The sequence below is a fragment of the Empidonax traillii genome, unplaced genomic scaffold (genome assembly GCF_003031625.1).
Source record: "Empidonax traillii isolate 1590-97213 ecotype Southwest subspecies unplaced genomic scaffold, ASM303162v1 scaffold74:size2480735, whole genome shotgun sequence".
NCBI classification, from domain to species: Eukaryota; Metazoa; Chordata; class Aves; order Passeriformes; family Tyrannidae; genus Empidonax; species Empidonax traillii.
In genome coordinates this window covers 1004705-1027357 of record NW_020955267.1, presented here as the reverse complement: position 1 = coordinate 1027357, position 22653 = coordinate 1004705, and the positions used below count along the sequence as shown (strand labels likewise).

Below are 22653 nucleotides of genomic sequence, written 5' to 3'. Positions count from 1 at the left end.
CCACACTGGGCAGTGCCAGCAGGGACATTGCCTCTCAGCCCCCTCTGCCACTCTGACTTCAACAGTGGTGAATGATCCTAACTTCTCCTGTCTTTTCTGTAGATTTCTTCCCTATTCTCTTCTTTCTGTGTCCTCTCCTCCCCTTCCCTTCCCTCCCCTCCCTCCTTTTCCTCCCTCCCCTCCTTTTTCTCCCCTCCCCTCCTTTTTCTCCCCTCCCTGGAATCTTTCTTAACTCATTAAAGATGAATGGAATGCATAATTAGTAATGGAAACATGAACATCTAAACTGAACAGGCTTCAAGGAGAACATATGCATATTAGGTAATGCTACAGCCATGTCATAGGTTTCACAAATTTCACAGAATATTCTGAGTTGGAAGGGACCTGCAGTTCATCTACTAAATGTCCCCCTAGCAAGTACGGATTAGTTATATTTTATGTCCATGTCATAAACATAACAAATATACTACTGTGTTCATAACAGCAGTTAAATATTATTCCTTATTACTAAAAGTCCCATAGCTATTTGATAATGTCATTGGAAATTGTTATTACAGTAGACAGGAACTTGCATGACCCCTACTGGGTTATCTTTTCCAAACTCTGTAAGGGAACCTTGTAATCTACGAAGTCCTTTTGAGAGGTGAATAATTAAATTCTTACAATCATGCAAGTTGCTACAATAAGACAAAAATTCTTATTTTCATTTCCTATCCTATTACCTGGAAAAGTAACCAAAGCATGCTAGATTCCAACTGGCATTTTTACTCCCTGTTGCAAGTTGTTTGTCTGAGTGCAGAGAAATTCATGCAAATCTTGTCACACTGTTGAAATGAGACAGTTCTCATTGACTTCAAGAGGGTCTTATTTTTAAAGCTTAGGCATTTTCTTAAAGAAGAATAAAACCGTTTAGTGAGAAAATACTTCTCTTCGCCTAAACACAAGTTACATGTGAAATGTAGGGCTGCCTTATTATTTGATAAATCACTTCTTACATATAGATATCAATTTCATGAAACAGTGAGGAAATGAGGATTTAACCCATAATTCTTGATGCACACTGTCAAATGACATCAATTCTCACTTGTTATAAATATGTGTTTACATTCTGTTATTTAAATTATTACCCGTATCTTAGTAGAAACTGAATGATAGGGAGTAACTTTTGACTTCATCCACAAAAAATTCAGTAGAAGGACGTCTAGATCCAGTAGAGATATGGGTTGGGATCAGAGGGAAGGAGAGAGCTCATAGGGACAGTACAGCCTGTCCATTGCCAACTGGTATAGACTCCACAAGGCTGCAGCAAGCTAAAATGTTGGAGCTGTGCAAGCAGGCAATGCTGCCATCCTATTGACCTTTTTCCTTTCTTGCTCCCTCTCCATAGTTACACCCCAAAAGAAATCTGTATCACCCAACAGATGACAGTAAGTTCACCTGTACAGGCCAGGGGATAAATGGAGCTTCGTCAGCAGCCCTTCTTTAAACTAGCAGAACAGAGATGCTGCAGCTGCTTATGCTGTTAAACACTGCATCCAGGTTTTGTGGCATGATGGGTAGAGAGGACCATTTCCAAACACTTTCCTGTATCCCATTTGGGGATGAGAAATTACTGCACCATCCATTTACCTCTGAGAAGCAAAATATGGCTCTTAGTAAGATCAGGATACTGTATCTCTCTACAAGACCACTTCTAATGAAAATACACCCTCTTAGGTCCCAGCAGTAGCAAAGTATGTGCTGGTATATGGCTGACATATTTCCTGGTTAGTTACAAAAAGAATAGCTTTAATTTACCTTATAAAAATGCAAAAGGAATCCACTCTAAGAGAGAAAAGTAGTTTTATTAATTCAGTGCTTCTCTCATCACTCCTTAGTAAAAATGTACATATTATAATAAGACAGATACAGTTACACAATGAAACAAAAATAACCTAATGGCTTTTAATAAAATTCCAATTAAAGCAAGCAAATGTTTTTTCAAGGACTCAGATCTACACAGGAAAAAGACTAAGGAATGACTACACCTAAATGAGGCTTTTACTGCTAAGAAAAACAGCTACATTAGAGTTCATCAATCAATCATAACATTCACATTTGTGTAATAAAGACTTCTTTATATGTAGTCACATCACACACAGACTGGTACTGGCATCTGTGTGTAACTAATCCTCTCTTCCAAAAAATGATTTCTTCAGGCAAAGCCCTATGAAGACACTTAATGAAAGAGTGACTTCTTTTATACTTAAAAGTAAGAACTAGGAAGAACAATACAAACCAGAGGAAGAGCTGTTTTCTGCAAATACAGTAGACCTGTTATTTAGAAAATATTTTGTAGGACTCTCAGGGGCAGCCAGAGGAGAGAAGAGCAGGTATACAGGCACATAAAGTTGACACAAAGCAACTGCCTCTATATCCTCCTGGTGAAAGCCTTCGGCTTTGGCATGCAGTGTTTTCATCTTTCTGTGCACTGTGAGCTCCTCCGAGACTGGACTGCCCAGGGCACTGGTGGCTAGCCTGTTGTTTCTACACTGGTTTACCAGTTTGCTGGTTCAAATATAGCCTAGGAAATTAAAGTCATGGCCTGTGTGAAATGAGCCTGTAGTAGCCATCAATTACCCAGTGGACAGACAATCCCAGACAGCTCAAATCATGCCCTTGTTGACAGCTGAGATGAAAAGCAAGGGAGCAACTGTTTTCATGGACTGAGCTGTATTCTCCTCCCCAGGGACAGAGTTTTAGGTTTGAAGCATAACATGGACATTTTGGGGCTTCTAGATTATCCCTTCTATTTATAAAGTTTAGCTTCTATTCAGCTATAATAAATGAACTCAGTTTTGAAAGAGAAAACAAACTGAAACTGTAGGATTACAGTAGAATATTAGGCAAAGTCTTGTAAGCATTCTCCAGCAAGATAGCAATAGTAAAGCTGTAGCACCCTCTCTTCTCTTCCAAACCTATCAACCAGACTTGGGGAAAATGGCTCAAGATACTAAGGTACATGCAGAAGCACAGCTTTTGTACATCCTCAAGAAAACCAAAGGGCTAAAGAAACAGTTCACTTAATATGGGTGCATTTAAAACTAGACCCAGTCAAGAACCAGAGATCTAAATACAAGGTGATATAGCTTCCTGATGCAAAATGAATTGCATCTTTCCAACTTAAAGCATCGGCAGATAGTGAGAATCTCCACGTGCTGACCCACACAGGCATATGGTTCAAGGTCTCTGTCCTGATGCACTGTGGAGAAGATTCAATACAGGAGTGACAATTCCTGTAGGCAGCAGAGCTCTGAAAACACAGCTGCTACAACACTGTAGATTTTCAGGTGGGTTGCTGTTACCATCTCTATATCTTGATTAAACAAAAATCTGATTTCATCTAGAAGTAAACCAACAAGTTCTTAACTAACTAAAAAGTTATAAATGTGTAAATTCAGTTTGCCTCTAAACAACTTCATCTATTTCATGTATTTCAAAATGTTGATGTTGCTTTGTTAACTCTTATAACTACAATTCTCGCAATAAACAGAATTTCTGTACATGTGATACCCAGTGGGAATGTAGAAACATCTAGCAAAAATCAAGTAACTAATAGATGCATATTTTGGGGACACATTGTTTGATTTTTGTATTTTTATATAAATCTGAAATAAGTATTTAAATTATTGTACTCCTCATAGAATCGTATAATTGTCCAAGTTGGAAGAGATCCTGAAAGATCACCTAGTCCAACCTTTTGTGAGAAAGGGAGCCTAGATGAGATTATCACCTGGCACACTGTCCAACTGCATCTTGAAAACCTGCAGTGAGGGGGACTCCATTGCGCCCTTGGGAAGGTTGTTCTGGTCAATCATCATTCTTAGTGTAAAAAAATTATTTCTTCTATTGCTTCGGAGCTTCATCACAGAGTGTGTCTTTCTAATCTTTCTAATTCTTTGAGGTGTCCAGAGAACATGCGTTACATCTCAGGTAGGCCTAGAGTCTGCAATCTGTGCAGGTTGGTCACAAGCTGGCTGAATAGGACTTGTTATCCGCATTTATTCCCTCCAAAGAAAAATTAAATTCTTGAGCAAGGGATGAAAAGATGCAGAGCCTAAAAGCATACTGGAGCGGTGAGGGCACTTCGTGCAAGACTGAGTCCACCTGGAACCTCAGTCAAAGACTGTAGAGCTCATGCTTCAATGGACTGCAACTACTGAGGAACTCCACTTTTTAAAAAATCCAGATCGATTATTTATTTCCTGCTTTTCCCTCCTTTGCCGCCCCCTTCCCTCCCGGGGATTCAAACACTAGAAATTTTTATTATATGACACTCGCAAAACCAAAAACATTAATAGGGGTTCTTCCAAAGTAAAATGGAAAAATGAAGTGCACACATGTGCCTGCAGTTTTGTGCCACATAAAATTCTTGCGGAAGAAACTTGGACGTGCGCTGTATCTGAATGTATACATCAGATAACAGCATACAGAAATAACAGTAAGGAGTATAAAAACGAGGTGATATAGGGACTGCATACAGAGAAGCAGTTACAGTGGAACAGTTAAACTCATTCAAGAACAACCTACTGGAAGTCATCGTTGGCACCTAATGTGAGATGCACTTAGGCCAACCTGCTGGAAAACCATAAGCTGAATCAGTTTTTTTGAGTGTTAAATCATTTCGTATCTGGGGAGCTAAGGGGTGGATTGCACAGCCTCACCTAATCCAAAAGCCTCTGTCCTTCAAGGAAGAGATCACTGAAGCTGGACCGCTTTTCTCCTGGAAGTGCTCTACAAGAAGCTTTTAAGACGGGCCCGGGCATCTTGGGAACAAGGGCCTGAGACGGGGACGGTGACCTCCGTCCCAGCGCTGTGGCTCTGGGCTTCGCCACCCCTTGGCCCCTCCGGCAGCGCTGCTGCTGGCACCGTCCTTCCCCGCAGCTGGACACCCGCCCACCGGGATGGGCGAGCGCTTCCAGGCGGCTCAGCGAACTACTTGTCCCCCACCCAGACAGAGGATGCCGAGGTCAGCCCCGGCCCCCGACACGTTTCCTCCGGCAGGCCCGGGGGAGGGCCGTGGGCGCGGGTACGGCGGGGGCCAGTCCGAGCCGGGGCCGAACGCCACCAGAGCTGCCGGGCACCCCGCGCCGCCGGCATGAGGCGGGCTGGGCCCTGGTGCCTGCTCCTGGCCGCGGCCTGCGCCCTGAGCCGGCCCCCGCCGCCGCCGCGGGTCGCGGTGCGCTGCTCGCCCGCCGGCACCTGCTTCAGCGTCCACCTCGACAACGCCTCCTACTCCGCGGCCAGCGGCGCCTGCGGCCAGCGGCAGGGCGGCCTCGCCTGGGTCAGCGGCGAGCCGGAGCTGCGCCTGCTGTTGGGGCTCGTGGCAGAGGCGGCGGCGCCCGCGCTGCTCTGGGTCGGGCTGAAGAGGAACGCCTCCACCTGCACCCATGCGGAGCAGCCGCTCCGCGGCTTCACCTGGGAGGGCGTCGGGGGCGGGACGGCCCCGCAGGAGGTGCCGGCGGCGCTCGGCCGGTGGGTGAAGGAGCCCGTGCGGTCTTGCCTCAGTGCGCGCTGCGCTGGGCTGCACCTGGTGGCCGTCCCCGAGAGCAGCCCCAGCTGGGGCTGGGAGGAGCGGGTCTGCCATCGGGAGAGCCCAGGCTACGTCTGCAAGTACCAGTACGAGGGCACCTGTCCCGACCTCATCCCCGCGGGCGCTCTCAACTTCGACTACCGCCTCCCCTTCGGGGAGGGTAGCGCCGGCCCCGGCTTCAGCCCGCCGGGCACTGTGCTGACCGTGGCGTGCCGCGGCGGGGAGGTGCAGCTCACGTGCCAGTCCGATCCTGGCGGTTTCGCCTGGAAGGCAGCAGAGGAGCCCCTCTGCCCCTGCCTCTGGGGCCGCCGGAGCCCCGGCAGCGTGCAGTGCGCCGAGGCTGCCGGGTGCCGCGATGCCTCCGGCGGCTTCGCCTGTGTCTGCACCCCGGGCGGGCGGGACGGTACTCCCTGCCCGGGCACGGGGGCAAGCGGCCCCGCCGGGTCTCCGGGTGCCGGGGCGGAGGGGCGGCATCCCTCCATCCCGACACCCGGTAGTTCCGCGGGGCCGCCCGCCGCTACCACCGTGGCCGCCGGCGGACAGAAGACGGCTGTTCCGCTGCCCTCCTCCTCCTCCAACTACGTTTTCGTCCTGGTGACGGTCGCGGTGGTGGTGCTGGTCATCCTGGTCATGACCGTCCTGGGGGTTTTCAAGATCTGCTTCAATAAGAAATCCGAGGGCCGCGGGGACAAGGAGTCGCCCGAGGCCGGCAGCAAGGCGGAGGCGGGTTCCGCGGAGCCGAGCGGAGCAGCGGGCAGTGACTAGTCCCAGGCGGCGGGGCCGCGTCCCTCGGGGCTGCCCCGAGCGGCAGCTCCTACCCCGGGCCAGCGCTCGGATGCCCACGTCTCTCCTGCCGCGGGGAGCCGAGGGAGAGGTGCCGTGGGACTTGGCTGGGCAGGACTTGCGGATTATCCGACGCGGGGGCACGCACCTTTTTGAAGGGTTTGAAGCTTTTGGACAGTCAAGAGTTTTTAACCGTCTGAAAAACAGTTATTTAGGTGCTGACATAAGTGAAATATAAATATGTCATCCTGGCCGACAGTGCGATTGCTGCTGCAACAGTTGTGGGGTTTTATCCTCTCAAAACCTCTTCGTTCAGTGCCTTACTTAGAGCAAGCATAAAGGGGACCACGTTGAGCACTTGTAATTTAGAAGTCGCTCCTTCCCTGAGTGGTACTTGGAGACTCTAATTTTCTTTCTAATTGCTGGAACGTTTGGAGAGGTGAACTGCCATAATTTTGGATGAAACTGTGACCCATACTCTTTCATACTTAACATTCTTAAAAATGAGAGAGCATTTCTATACTTAGAAGGTTATTAAATTGCTAAGGCAGTAGGAGGTTAATGAGAAGTCAGTTTTATACTTCAGTTAATGAATAAAGAATGACATAAAAGCTAAATCACTGCTCTGCTTTTTACTTCATAGAATATGATTTTTTTATTGTAGCAGAGGACAAAGTTTTTCTCGTAAGTTGTGCTGGTACAAAATTTGCTTTCTGTATGCAGTATGTTGCTCCCTTACAATCAGACAAGGTGCTGACACACCACACTGCGAGAGGAGTTAACGTGAGTCTAAATACATCATGCAAATCTTATTCTTTTTAGTCAGATATATTATTTTCCACGATGTCCCTTGAGAGTAAGGAAAGAAATATTAGCCATTTGTGCCCCTAGCTAAATGAGGTAAACACTTCCTCTGTGATTTCCCTTGGGGATTCCTGTAAAGCAGCTTTCATCCTGGCCACAGAACTTGCTTTCTTTGCAGTTCAGAGTGCTGATGCTCATTTCTTCTTATTATGGTGTTGTTTTTCAATTAAAGTGGTAATGCTAAATATTGATTCAAGGTTTTCTGAGTGCAGTAAGACACAACTAACTGGATCCATCCAGGTCTTTTGGGACGCAGGGAGGGTAGTGAAATTATTGATTCATAACCATTATTCAGTGGTCTGCAAGGCAGATTCAGTGCAAGGTTTGCCGTTTACATCCATAGGAGGAGAATAACTAAGGTCATAACAACTAAAGATAATCATAACAAGAACTGAAATTGGATTGGATGCAACTTTCTTTTAATTCTTAACTGTAATACCGTATGTAAAACATACAATCGAATGTAAATATATTTCCAAAATGTACCAGAGATGGAGACAAATCTTTACCTTTTCCCTTATATTACATACATGTCCTTTGACTGAGCATTATACAAGCATATTATATTGCAACTGTTTTTCTAGTACAGGAAAAACATTATGTCACCCCATATTAAAGCCATATAAATCACATATAAACTTTGTATCTGTTATTTTTAGAATGGATAAATTTGTGTGGAGGATTTAAAATAATTCAGTTATTTCAATGCTATTGATGAGGTGGGATTTTTAAAAAATTGTTAATTCCCTGGGGTAATGCATAGTGTCGTAGACTTGAAGATAGGATATAATAACACCATGGTAATGAAATGGTGAGTGAAAGAATCTGTGAGTCCACATTTTAAAATGGTAGTTCCTGCAAAGAGAAAGATCCAGATCTCTTGTCCAGATCTCTTTTCTATAGCAGTTACCTGAAAAGTGTCCCATGTTGCCAATTATTAAATCTAATTTTTAGATTTCCTTAATTCCTCCAAAGATAGTTTGACTGGTAGACACACCATTTGTCAGCTGCACATTTTATTTATGAACATGGGGTGAATTTTCAATGGCTTGTATTCATCAAATAATCAGAACAAAAATTTTAATTTTCCCACATTTTTAAAATAATATTCTATACTGCTTAATTAAATGTGCTATGGGATTAAAGTGAAATCTGAAAGTGGACATGGACGAAATTCAAGTACTTCAGATAACTTTTTTCCTGTTTTAAGTGTATAATATAGCTTAAAGAAGATTTTAAAAATTAATGGTTCTGTACTTCCCCCAGGAAGCGTAATTTCCTTTCACTTAATTTTTTTTGTGTGTTCTCAGTCCCAATATGTCTTTCCTCATTTGTAACATGGAGCTCAATCACTGGTAGATGCAAGTTAGTTCCTTCTAGAAATACTATTTTCTGTTTCTTCAGTATGTGGGCAGTTATCAAGGCTGTACAATGGTGATTCATATATTTCACTAATGATATAAACTGACTTGAAAGGCAAACACAGCTGGGCAGCAGCAGTAAGCACATTCCCAGAGCTTCAAAACAGGTTTAACTTCCTGTCTTTACTTCTTCCCCCCAGTATGCAGCCTTGCCTTTCTCCTCTGGACTTGTAGTCTGGAATAGGAAGACTGGAAAGTGGATGTGAAGAAGGAGTCCTCTGTTGGCAAGCGAGTCTTCTTCTGTATTGCTGACTAGAATTATGGAATCACAGAATGGTTTGGGACTGAAAGGACCTTAAAGATCATCTATTTCCCATCCTTCCACTAGACCAGGTTGCTCAGAGCCCCATTCAACGTGGCCTTTAACACTTCTAGGGATGTGGAACATCTACAACTTCCCTGGACAAACTGGTCCATTGTCTCACCACCCTCACAGTAAAGAATTTCTTTCTAATATCTAATTCAAGCCTACCCTCTTTTTCAGTTTGAAGCCATTCCCCCTCTAACTGTCACTACACGCCCTAGTAAAATGTTCTTCTCCAGCTTTCCTAGAGGTATTGGAAGGCTTCTGTAAGGTCTCCCTAGAACCTTTTCCGAGTTGAACAACCCCAACTATTGCAGCCTGTCTTCACAGAAGAGGTGCTCCAGCCCTGTGATCATCTCTGTGGGCTTCTCTGGACTCGCTCCAGCAGGTCCACATTACTCTTAGTTGGAGGCTGCCGAGCAGAACACAGTACTCCAGCTGGGGGCTCCTTCACTGTAGGCAGCAGTGGAACCATGGAAGGCAGACATGGTGGTGGTGCTGCATGTATGTCCTTTCCTTCCTCCTACCTGCCAGTCCTTATGCATTTCGAGTCAGAATGGTGGGAAAACAATACTATTATGTATTTTATAGATAATGTAAATATCAAGAAGCCTGCAGGTCTAGGGAGAAGATGAGCTGAGGAGGGATAAATAAGGAAGACAGGCAAGCAACCATCTTTACAAGCATGTATCCATCCTAACCATCCTCTTGCTGCATATTTTTTCAGGTGTTACTCAAAATGTGATGGTTTGTAAACAAATGAACATTTTCAGTCATTAAGCCAGGAACAGCACATGGGCTGTAACATGTCAGAAGAACATGGTTTTGTTTTTGGAATCTAACCAGCAGGGCTTGTGTTTAAGACTGATAAGAATGGGATACACTGTTCCCTGAAACATAACATGGGAGCATAAGTACAGATAGTTTGAGTGAGATTAAAAGTTATCTAAATTTGTAATGTCTCTGTCACAACAGCAAATGCTTTAGGAAATAGAATAGGAAATCTGACATCTGTAAGTGACGCTTCTCCTGGGTACTCTTAAGGTTGAAAGACAGAGTTGAAGAGTGAGTTCATGTCACACTTGGTCAACTTCTATCAATTTGTCTATCAGAGTTTGGATTTGATTTATTTGTTTTGGCATCCAACCATCCTGTATCAATTCCACTATTTTTTTTACATGTCACATCAAAAAGTAGACCAGTTCATCATCTTGATTTCCCATATCTTTACCATATAGTCCTTTATTCATCTCTCTCACAAGTTGAGGAGTCTATTTAGTTTCTTCTTTTCCAGAAATAATTCTGTGGAACTAAATGTTTTCTTATCCTTTTTTTTTGCACCTCTTTGTATACTATTAGATTCCTTGTAAAATCGATATTTAGAAACTTTTAGAGATGTTGGTACACTATAGTTTTCTATGGTGGCTTAACAGTATTTTCTGGGTTTTAAAAGTTTAAAATATAACCATATGCTTCTTTGGACAATTGCAGAGAACTGCGCTGATATTTTATAAGTATTATTTCTCAGGTTTTTTTCCAAATAATTTATAAGAAATTTGACCTGGACAATTTCTAGGACAGAGCTCTGTGGGCCTCCAGCAGGTCTCCTCACAGGGAAAAAAAAGTCTATAATAAACAGAGGCAATAAGATTTCATGGCTTTTTCCTCATGGCTCTTTCTTCCAGAAACACTCTGAAATACGATCATCACTCATCAGCAGCAAGTACTGTGGTTGGTTTCCTTCTATACTGAATTTGGCATTGGTAGTTGTTATGTCTTTATACAAATGTTCCTCAAATAATTGTTTCTTGACCTACTTTAAAATGCTACTGTTTATTTTCACCTTTTGTTCTGTTTTCGTTATTTGCACATGACTTCAACTTTAAATTACATCCTTTTCTGTCATGTATTGTTTAACCTTTTAGATTTTTTGAGGGGAAAGAGCTTTTCTAATATCTTCTTTTGATAGGTAGTAGATGTTTAGTCTGAATCTGTAATATCAGTAAATAGTTCTGGTGCCATCTGAAAGCTTTTACCCTTTAGCTGCTCCTTTTATTTCTTTTTATCATCTGTCTTAATTTATATACTGCCTCCCTTCTTCGAAATTAAACATTAGCATAGTGAATGTTTGTAGCGTTTATACTCAAAATTGTTCCTTTTTTGTACATTGCAGTCAGCCAAGTAATGTCCACTTCAAAAGACAAAATTAGAATCTGTTTCTTCTGTATGAGTTTTCTTACTAGTTGTGCCAAGAATAAATTATTAAACATATCTGAAAATTTAATCAGTCTGTCATGATAGCGGTCCACAAAAAAACCTTGTTTTGTTATTTGTTACACAAACACAAGTTTGTGTGGCAAGTTCTTGGTATTGGGGCAACTACAGGTGAGGCTTCTGTGAGAAGCTTCTAGAAGATTCTGCCATTTCCAACAGAGCTAACTGCTGGCTGTGGCCAAGCCATCAGTCACTGGCAGTGATAGCAGCTATTTAAGAAGAGAGGAAAAAGCTTCACAGAAGCAACTTTAGCCAATAGAAGTGAGAATATATGAGAGAAACAACTCTGCAGACACCAAGGTTAGTGAAGAAGGAGGGGGAGAAAGTGCTCCATGCACCGGAGCAGAGATTTTCCTGCAGGCTGTGAGCTAAGCTATGCCCTTGCAGCCCATGGAGGTCCATGTGGAACAGATAATCCACCTGCAGCCCACAGAGGAGCCTGTGCTAGAGCAGGTGCTCTGTGAACCTGTGGCGAGAGGAGCCCATGCTCAGTAGCATTGCTGGCAGGACTTGTGACCTCACGGGGGATCCATGCTGGAGCAGTCTGTTCCTGAAGGACTGAACCCCATGGGAAGAACCCACACTAGAGCAATTTGTGAAGAACTGCAACCCAATATATTTGTGTTTAAATTCTTCCTTCTCTGAGCAAGTAATGAATACTGTGTAAGTAGTACATGCAGCTTTTTGTCAGTACACAAGTCTCCTAGACTGCATGGCAATAACCCTTTCAACTCTGCAGTGTTACTGGTGGCACTGTAAGTGAATTGTTTCCCTTCCAGTTATACCCAGCCACTGAGATGATGATGCAGATTCTTGTCCATTAAAGCAATTCTAATATCCTAAGAGAATAAGTAATTATAAGAACACATGCATTAGTCTTCCTAAGTAAAACAATCTTGGTTTTCATTCTTCTATAAATTCTGAAGTTTAAAGGAGTATGAAGATAATATACAACATGAGCATCCACCTATTAATATTATACAATGTGCATTATGGTCAGTTCTCCCCTATATTTAATGGCATTATATTACTACATATCCCAAACTTTTACATCACAAGTTCTCTTTTACTTACCTATACTTCTGGCAGGTACTAATGAGGAAGATTTCATTACTTTCAGATAAATTGACCTCACTCATGCTGTTAATATCCATTGCAATTCCATAAATCCACTTTAGATCTCTCACAAGAATGTCCTACTGGCTTGCCATTTAAAGTTAACTTTGCTGCAGTAAAAGACAAGGACTTAGGTTTAAATGCATATTCTTCTTTTGTATTAAAATTTTACCTAGGCATATAAAGTTATACATTTACAGAGAATATTCTTTCTTGGTAAAAATTGAGATTGTGGGAATAGTTTCTTGGAGCAAAACTCTGTCTGGTCTTTCTTTGGACTTTAAAATCTATTTCAGTCCAAATATGACAGAGGTGTTTTTCCACAAATATGAATATATCAGGAGATTTTTCTTTTCCCTGCTTATGGAGTTTATTTACTTGCTTATTTGAATTAGCTCTCAGTTCTAATGAAAGGTTCTTGAATGAGTACACTGAAACTTTCAATCCTTTGTGGATTAGATTTTGGGAATGGAAGCCTGCGCCTTCATGCTAAAATAAGTTCAGAGTTTTGAGGTCTGTGGAAAGGAATGCATGAACATTCCTTTTCATTCTGAAGAGTTTGGTTTTTTTTTCTCTTACAGAAAACAGTTTTCCAAGTCATTACACTGAACATGCTTTTGAAGTAAGAAAGTCAGTAAATTTTACGTTGTGAAGTTGAAAGAGCAGTGAAAATGCTTCTGTATTCCATTTCTGTCTTGTCAATATTTGGCATTGAGCAAAAATTTCTTAGGTCTTTTTGTCTGTTTTAACGATAAAAGGAAGAAAAGAATCCAAGACATTCAAGGCATCTGAAAAAACCAAAATAAATGAACATTCAAAAAAATATATATTATCTCTCTGTTTCTACCTTGTTTTCCGTTGTTTCTAGTCATCCAATAAAGTACTTAAATTATCATTTCTTAGAAAAAAATGCTAATATACTTTCTAACCTTCAAAAAGAACAGCCAGCTTTGAAAAGAGCAGCTGACGTAAAAAGGAGAACTTCACATTTTTTGGTGAGTTAGGAGTTTATGTATTTGTTGTACCCTAAACAATTAAATTAATTATGTAAAAATAGAGCCAAGTCCTACTTTACAATGCCTGTACTGGACTACATTTATTTTCCTCTTTTATTAACAAAACTACCTCTCCTGAGCATTGCAGACTTGATTTTTTCAATTTCAAATTCCTTCTGTCTAAGGTTGTTCAGTATCAAATATCCATCAGTTTTACCTTCTTTCATATTCATTTTCCCCAAATATCCAGTCTTTTGCCCTGATGTGAATATATCTAGAATGTTTTGCCTGTTCTTCTATGATATCCCATAAAGCCCTGAAAGCCTTCCACTTTCTTTTCCACCATAAATAATAGGAATAACAACAAGGACAATTAAAACCCCACCTGTCCCTCACACACATAGCCTCTTTCCATACAGTGTATAGGGTATTGTACTGTAAGTTTACCATCTAAAAGGTTTTTTTCTTTCTGTGGCCAATCATATAAAAAATAATTTTTGTGCCATGTTAGGAAAATAAACTCACTATATTGGTATTGATTTTCTACTCAATAAAGCAGTACTTTTCGAATTTTTCTTGCCTTTTGACTTGCCTTTCGTTGACTTGGGTAAGGGGGCAAGATCCATCTATGTCTTTTTTTAACAGAAACCAGAAAACAATAAGAACCCCAGCCCTTAGTGGGTACTCTGATAGATAATGCACTTTTGTATACATTTACAATGTATTGTAACATATTTAACCTAACTAAATAGTGAAAAGACCATAATCAGAGCTTGCATTAGTTTCTTGTTTTAGACCTCAGATGGAAGTGTTTTTCTTCCCTAACTGAGGAAGAATGTGCTTGGTCCACGTAGTAGTTTTGGATAGTTATTTCCTAAAGTGCTGGGCAATTGCAGCTCACACTGAGTCCTAGTAAGCTCCAGACTTTCTGAATATCAAAGGGATATCTCCAAATATAGCTGCTCTAGTTCTAAATCAAACACTAGTCATTTTTTTTTTTCCAAGATCTTCTTCTACCAGCTCCAACCATGGACTTAAACTCTGTAGCAAAATTAATAAAACAGAGACTTACTATTGCCTAAATACCTGTCAAGCAACTGGAATCTGAATTCTGATTATCATTAATTCCTTTATAACCAATATACATTCTAATTCATCCTATTACGTATTGAATAACTGAAGAAACAATGTGCTTATATATGATACGAGAAGGAAGCATATATATACATATGCATGCACATTGCATGTGTGTATACACTCACACGTTCTTGCTTTGTATAGCCTTGCCATGTTTTGACCCACTCCAGTTGACCAGCAGTCACTTGAGCTTGCTGTTGTGAATTTAAGTACCTGCAAGTGCTGTGTGAATGAATTGAACTTGTGGCTTTACTCAGTCTATTGGCACTGGCACCGGCATTGCTCAGCACTGTTCAGCTTTATGAAGTGCAGTGCATTACGGCATCCTTGCAGAAGTTCACAGCTTCTCCCTGGGTTGGTAGGGTTCACATGTACACTGAGAACAGCACCATCACCAACAAGGTAAGCAGAGTCAATACAGTCCAATTCCAGTGCTCATCATGATGATCAGCAGATCCCAAGTCATAAATCTGGTAATTGTTATCTGTCCTACAACTCTCTTATGCTACGCATTATTTGAATTTTTCTAGTTAGGAAGCTCAAGAACCCACAAGGCCCCTCAGTCATATTACACAATGTAAGAACCTGTAGAGAAAAGGCTTTATTTTTTTTGGGGGGAGAGGGGGGTATTGGAGAGTAGAATCGATTTCCCGTACATTGATATTGTTCCTTGGTGACTCTACCCATATAGACACGATAATCACATAATGACAAATGTATTCCATCCGGACTGGACAAAAAACCTGTATATCTCAGGTGGGATAAAGCACCTTGCTATGTCTGCTTCATATCTGCTTGCTGCTCTGCCAGACTCACATTATAGGCTTTTGGAGAAACAAAGCTGGAAGGGAGTGGGCATAGTTACTTTTTGTTGAAAAGCATCTGCCTTGTAAAAATTGTGCTTGATTTGTTCAGTGACATACTTTGAAATACTCTCTGGTTCACCTGGATTTTTTTTGCCGTTTCTGTGTGCAATATGTAATATCTAAAAGCATTATTCTTAGAGAGAAATCTAATTAGTAAATTATCCTTTCTTCCTGTGGCTTAGCCTGCAGTTATCAGACCTGTGTTGAGGAAGATTGAAGTGCTGAATACACAGTTCAGTAGAAATATTTTATTCTCCTCTAGAGATTCATAATTCACATTGTCTGTAGACCCTAGTGTCAAGTAAGTTTCTCGGGGACTGAAATCATTGAGTCTAGAACACTGGATCGATGTTTCTTTGTTGGCTAATTTCTTCTGACTTTTAAAAATAATTTTTCTTGGATTTTTTCGTTGTTTGATCAGGGTTATAAGAAATTAATTGTCATGGTTGTTCTGGAAATATGGCAGAGTAAAATCAAATCTTACATATCTTATGAATGTACAATATTACTGAGTTATTTTATTTCAGTAAGATTTGGTTTGGTATTTAAAATTAAGATTCTGATTTTTGGAAACTGGTTTAAATACAGTGAATAGTCAAAGTGTTAATAAAGCATACCACATACATTAGAAATGAAGATTTTTAATTTTTCAGAAACAATCAGAAAGCCTTTTATTTTATTCTGATGCTCTGGAAACCTGACATTTCAGAAATTCTTTAGTCACATTCAGAAACCTGATTCTACTTCTTTCTGAAGAAATCAGATGGGTTCTTTAACTGTTGAATGCCAAGAAACTATACACTGTGTGATGTTCTCTGCTGTAGGGATCATATGAAGAGGCAGAATATTTGTATGCGGCCACTTTTTTTCATCCATAGCTCACATATAAAGTGCCTCTGTGACCATTCTTGTTCAGACTTACTGAACTTACTGACTATATGTAACAGTCAGCCCCACGATAATGAGATATGTCATCTTTGCTGTACTGGGAAGCCTGGTGAGAAAGGAGAATAATTTCCTGTGCCATCCTCCTCTGAGTGGGAAAACGCTGTAGAGGTACCTGATGTGTGTTCCATGTGAAGGCCACTCTCCCTTATGTGTGCCACCGAAAATAGTCTGTTCACTAGGTACTGTTTGGAGCTGTCCCTCTGATGGGTATAGGTCTCAGGCTAAACAAGAGCAAGTCGCCTGGATTTTGGCAGCATGGGGCCTATTTCCATGACAAAGTGAATGTGGTATTTTTTAAATGTAAACTAAAACTCATGGGGAAAAAGCAAAAAACATACTACTGGTTACAAATTACAGTTTACCTGCTTGCAGATTAATGATGTTATAGCTGTATAAAGAATCAAAATGTCACAAGAAATACATCACTGTACTCTTTTTTTTTCCAGTGAATCAAGCATTAGGTAAAATAATTTCCATATGAAATCTGAATAGTTTTATTTCCCAGATGGAAAGAATTAAAAAGTTTTGTTTGTTTTCTGGTACACATTATTTCAGGAGGACAACTTTTTTTCTTCCTGGTACTTTTGTTTAGAATAATAACACAGAATGAACCAACTTTCTCTCTAGCTAAATTAAGAGTGATTTACTGCTGTTGATCACCTCTCCCAGGGTGAAAAATAACAGGAAGAACTGTTAGTTTGGGATAAACAGATTTTGTTTCCAGCTGAAACCACATAGGGCAATTTAGCCAGTAATCATAGTGGTAGTGGCTGGGAGTGAATTAGCGCAAGTCTGCCATCTACTGAGGCACACACCGCCATTGCGAACACCCCTCCACTGAGATCTGCCTGGGGAACTGAAATTAAAATGCATATGCTGGTAGGTGTGCAGTCATCCATCACAACCTTGTTTACAGGCAAAAGAAAAAAAAATAAATAAAAGAACAAAACCCAGTTCAACTTTTCATTAAAGCTGACTATGGGGTATGAACCTTTATGCTTTTTAACTTTTGCTTCATTTGTGTTTGACATTAAACAAATTCAACAGTAGAAAGTAGACTGTTTATCTGACCATACATAAGAGTATGTCTGGGTGAAAAATATCACATAAGATTATGAGATTTAAACTATTTTGAAGATATTGTGAGTGATAATTTAAGTAAAGCCCTACAAAGGGCCAACAAGAGTATCAAAGGGCATTTTCGTATTTTGACAGATGTTTGATTTCTGTGAAAATTAAATAAAATATAAAGCTTATAAAGAGATTTCATCCTTATTTCTCCATATGTACATATAAAATATTACTAAAATTATTGTTTTCATGTTTTCTTTAAAAAACATCCACTGTGAAATAAAAGAAACTGTACAATTGTTAAAGCTTATCATGAAATATTTTAATAAAGATGTAACAGTTTCCACATTAGCAGTTTTTAAACTCAAAGGAGCTGACTCACAGTCCATTGAAGTGAGTTAGAATTTTTTTCTCTCATTTTTATGGACTTTGAATCAGACAACTTTGAAATACTAAATTTATACATTCATTAGACAGTACCTAAAAGTAGTATCCTGCTTTTTGCTGCTGAGAAAAGTTAAAGGGTATAATTTAACAAAATCCTGTAGTAAGTCCACCACCGCAAATCGTAGATGCCTTAACTGTCAGCCTTACACTGAACACTGTACTTAAGCACTGTAGCTACATGTACAATGCTATGGGTATGGTGCTACTAGAGATTTTTTCCAATCTCTTGCATCAGATTGCCGGTAGTTATAATTAATTCAACTACAGTATTGTGCTAGAGAAGTGATTTGTCACAGCTACTGGGACACTTGCCACTGTGTGACACTGTTAGCATAGATGGTGGAAAGCAAAAAACATAGCTGCTTGTTTCAACACAGTCTGTACTGATTCTTATGTCTGGGATAAGAGGGAGCAGGGACAGAAGGTTTTGTTTAATCAGCTGTCATTTATCAAAGAAAGCTTCATTTTTCTATATGAAAATTGTTCTGTCATAAGAGGGGAAGAGAGAAAACTCAAGAGAGGATTTTTTTGGGGGAGGCAATGTAGATAAAAGAGTTAGGAAAAATGACAATGTTTTTATCTGAAAAGGAGCCTTCTTGAGCATCACTGATTTTAAACGCAACCTTGCAAGTAGCCACCATAGACATACGTACAAAGTATAAATTGCTTCAGGAAAACACGTTCACAACACAGTGACAAGAATAAAATAAAAAATCAAACAAGACGTCTGGCACACACTAAAAACAAGAATTCTCAGAAATTGAGAAGCTGTGGATCAGTATATTACATTGGCAACATATGAAACACATTTTATATTTTTTAGTGCAACAGAAGAAACTGGAGCTAGGGTAATAGCTATTACCAAACAGCTACTTTTTCTGTCAGGTATTTATTTCAGATCCAGATGGAGATTTTGAAATGGATCCCTCTTTTTCCATATAGGCTAAAGTGACTTTGCAGCCACCCAGATCACTCAAAAACTGTTTCAGCTCCCTTCATTGCTGTTTTGCAGCTGATGGAGCAGGTGCAAGACAGCAGCTTCACAGTCTAGTGCTCTCTTTAAACTTTATTATTAGCACACTTTATTGTACGTATGGACACATTCAAACATTTCCAGTTTGGCATTTCCCCCCCAACTCCTGGCTTGCTGCTCTGCTCCCTGTGAGCCACAGGACTGTTTATCTCCCACTATCAGCAACCTGCCACGCAGCTCCGAAGCACAGCAATAATAAGATTTTTTTCCTAAGACCTTTTCTGCTCTGCTTCTGCTGAGTATAGCAGAGAGAGGTAAAGCCCCAGTGAGGTGGAAGCTGTCTGCAAAGCAGAAAACAGCTCTATGACTATGTTGCTTATTTTCTAGGGGGTGAAAATTTTTCCTTCCTGCTTTCTATTTTATTCCAGGGGGAGGGAAGGGTAGGTTCAGAGAGAGGCTACTTGCTCCTTCCTGGGGGAGGGCAAGATGTGTGTTGGGGGACATTTTCCAGCATTTAACCTTTGATGGGGGAGGCACGTACCGACAGATGTTGAGCAGGGTCATTTTCAGTCAGAGGGAGTCTGAGCCTGGATGCTGGGCTTGACAGAGGCAGGCTCAACTCAGTGGCCTGGAGGGTCCCACAAGCCAAGGGGAAGGGCAACCTGTACAAAAGGCGGTGGGAGAGTCACTGCAGGACCTGTACAGCCATTTGTCAGACACAGAGAGGGGTGGCAGACCCCAGGCTGCCAGACCCTAAGTTAACCCACAAGAGCCATAATTTGTTAAGTGGATATCAAAGCATCAGTGAATACACCCATTCTCAAGGGAGGCAGCCTTGTTGCTTCCCTGAGTTCGGGGGCAGCAGATCAAGGATGTGGGGTTTTCTTTGCTCTTTCTTGTGCCTAACACTGCTGTTGGTGGTCAGGACTGAAGTCCCCTCCCTCCCAGCACCCCACACCACAGCCCTGGCCTTGCTCACCCTCCACCTAGGGGCAGTAGGGGAGCTGGGGAATAGGAATGCTTCCTCAGAGGGTGGTAATCCTGGAGGTGCAAGTGCCATTCCTGTACATGCTCCCTGACTCCAAGTTGTCTGGGGGAAAGTCCTCCACGCTGTATGCCCTGCTCTTGAGAGCAGTGGCATAGTAGTCGATGGGTTCCTCTGCAGCATTGTCCATCCAACTGAGGCAGAGCAGCCGCTGGAAGGACCGCTTGAAGTTGTCTGAGAGAAAGCCATAGAGGATAGGGTTGGCACAGCTGTTGGCATAGCCCAAGATGACAGAGAGCTGGCTGATGGTGGCATCATCCTGCTCTACAAAGACATTGACCAGCTGCACAATGTAGAAGGGCATCCAACAGATGACAAAGACCATCACCACCATCATGACCATGAGGGTGATCTTGCGTTCTGAGCGTTTGCGTTGCTGCCAGCCAGCCTTCAGGGCCACCATACGCATCTTGGCAATGATGAGGATGTAGCAGAGGCAGATGGCCACTACAGGCAGCAAGAAGCCCATCAGAAAAGTGTAGATCACAAAGACCACCAGCCACCTCTGGGTGGGCTCTGGCATGAGCATGTTGCAAGCCACTGTTCCATCACTGTTGGCTGCTGTGTTGGAGAAGATGATGATGGGCAGGATGATGAGGATGGAAAGCACCCAGACACCCAGATTGACCATCTTAGCCACAGTGGGCCGGCGGTACCTAGCTGCCTTGATGGGGTGCACCACAGCAATGTAACGGTCCACACTGAGCACGGTCAGGCAGTAGATGCTGGTGAACATGTTGATGGCATCCACACTGAGCACCAGGCGGCAGAGTAGTGAGCCAAAGGGCCAGTGGTGCAGCAGGGTGGAGGTAACCAGAAAGGGGACACTGAGCATCAGCAGCTCGTCCGCGATGGCCAAGTTGAGGATGTAGATGTTGGTGGCCGTCTTCATCTTGGCATAACGTAGGATCACATAGATGACCATGGAGTTGCCACATAGCCCCACCAAGCACACTACGGAGTAGATGAATGAGATGAGGATGGCGCTGCCCTGAGACTCACTCAGGGTGCTGTTCGGGGCACCAGAGGAGTTCCTGCCGCCCGAGTCCATGCCCCGCGCCGCCGCCTCCTCCGAGGCGCAGCCGTCTCCGCCACCACTGCTGTCGCCGCTGTCGCTGCCGCCGCTGTCGCTGTCGCTGCCGCCGCTGTCGCTGCCGCCGCTGTCGCTGCCGCCGCTGTCGCTGCCTGCACCGCCCGGAAGCCTGGGGCAGGTGCCATTGGGGAGCATCCTTTGCCCGGACCCCCCTGCCCCGTCTCAGAGCAGCAGGCCCCCGCCGCCGGCCGGGTTCAGCATCATCCCGGCAGGGCTCCCGGCGCGGCGGTTGCGGGGCGCGGGCATCGGGAGGGAGGCGGCTGCCGGAGCCGCTCGTTCCGAGTGGCGGCAATTGCTGTTTCCCGGCTGGTGAATGATTAATAGCAGCGGCGCGTCACCAGCTAAGGAAAGGAGGAGGGAAAGAGAAAAAAAAAAAATGCGGGAGGAGACGTAAGTGGGTGTCCCTTCCAACCCCCCTACTCCCCTCGCCCGCCTCCCATCCCGCCCTCCGGCTGTTAGCAGCTCTGGCAGCTGGCTGCTGGAGTGCAGCCTGTCCTCTGTCCCCACTGTCCCCCCACCGTTCAATGCCCCCCGACCCCGCATTGCTCTCCCCTCCAGTATTGTTTCCCCCACCCCACACCTATCCCCTCTCCCGCCGATCACCATCCTCGCTTCCCCCTCCATTCTCCACTGCTCGCCCTCCATGGCATCTAGGTCCAGGTCAGGGGCACCCCAGTCAAAGGGGTCATTCTTTCTCCTTTAAGAAGAAAGCCTGAATCATGGGTGGGTGAGCAGCGTTAGCTGGGCAGGCACACCTCATGTCTATGCAGCTGCTGTAACACTCTATGTCACTGCACCATGCACGGTGCCCACTCCATAGTGCTGTCACCAGGCATGGCACTGACTATGACAAACTACATAACCTTCAAACCTATGCACAAAGCGCGGTCCGTGCTTCCTACCACCACACAGCTCCATGCCACCTTCACTGTCCTATCCTACCATCACCACCAGAAATCACACAGGAGCAGTATCCAATACTTTACAGACCTGCCCCTCTCCACACACTCTGTCCTGAAAATGCCTCCCTCATCCCATTCTGACACCCCAGTACATGCCTCTGTCCATCACATCCAGCAGTACTCTGACCAGTTTGCACACTACAGTGTGCCGTCACTATTTACACCACGATGGTGCCAAGTCCATCCTATGCTGGCATGCAAACAGAGCATCTGTCCACTCTTGTATCCCCTCGTATACTGATTCCACTCACAGGATCACTTCAAGCTCAATCATCACATGCTGCCTCACCAGCACTAAAACCCCCTCTCTTAATACTGTACTTAAAACATATGCATATCCCTGATAGGATTGTGTCCACACAAGGGGAGGCTATAAGTCCTCCTTAGCACTATACAGTGACACAAACCATAGGCACCATTTCCAGTCATTCGCTGCTTCTACAAATGTGTAGCCATCACTACATAAATTACTTATTCTATGCTACACACGCAAACTGCTTCTACACATTAACCAATACTGTGCTATTTTGTCCATACACCCTGAGCCTAGGGTAACTATACATCAATAGTTACTCATATTGTCATCTCCAGGCAGACACTGATGCCTTATATGCCTCATCTCTATCACCAGTTCCAAATACACATGAACACCTGAAGATAGTCCTAATACTAGGACTATCTCTGTACCCTGCTGAGCATACTTTCCTTTTTTTAAAAAAAGAGTACAACCTTCCCATATACCTCTCCTTCCGGAGATTTTTCTTATGTCTCCCTCTATGCTA

The 22653-nt window shown here is 43.0% G+C and overlaps 2 protein-coding genes across 2 annotated transcripts; one reads left to right on the top strand and one right to left on the bottom strand.

Moving 5' to 3' along the window:
• The first annotated feature begins 5137 nt into the window (after positions 1-5137).
• CLEC14A (C-type lectin domain containing 14A) lies at positions 5138-7620 on the top strand. The gene has a single exon (XM_027880686.1). The coding sequence runs from the start codon at positions 5138-5140 to the stop codon at positions 6335-6337; it is 1200 nt and encodes a 399-aa protein (XP_027736487.1). The 3' UTR covers positions 6338-7620.
• A 9785-nt stretch (positions 7621-17405) lies between these two features.
• SSTR1 (somatostatin receptor 1) lies at positions 17406-21263 on the bottom strand. The gene has a single exon (XM_027880714.1). The coding sequence runs from the start codon at positions 21042-21044 to the stop codon at positions 19797-19799; it is 1248 nt and encodes a 415-aa protein (XP_027736515.1). The 5' UTR covers positions 21045-21263; the 3' UTR covers positions 17406-19796.
• Positions 21264-22653: the final 1390 nt, after the last annotated feature.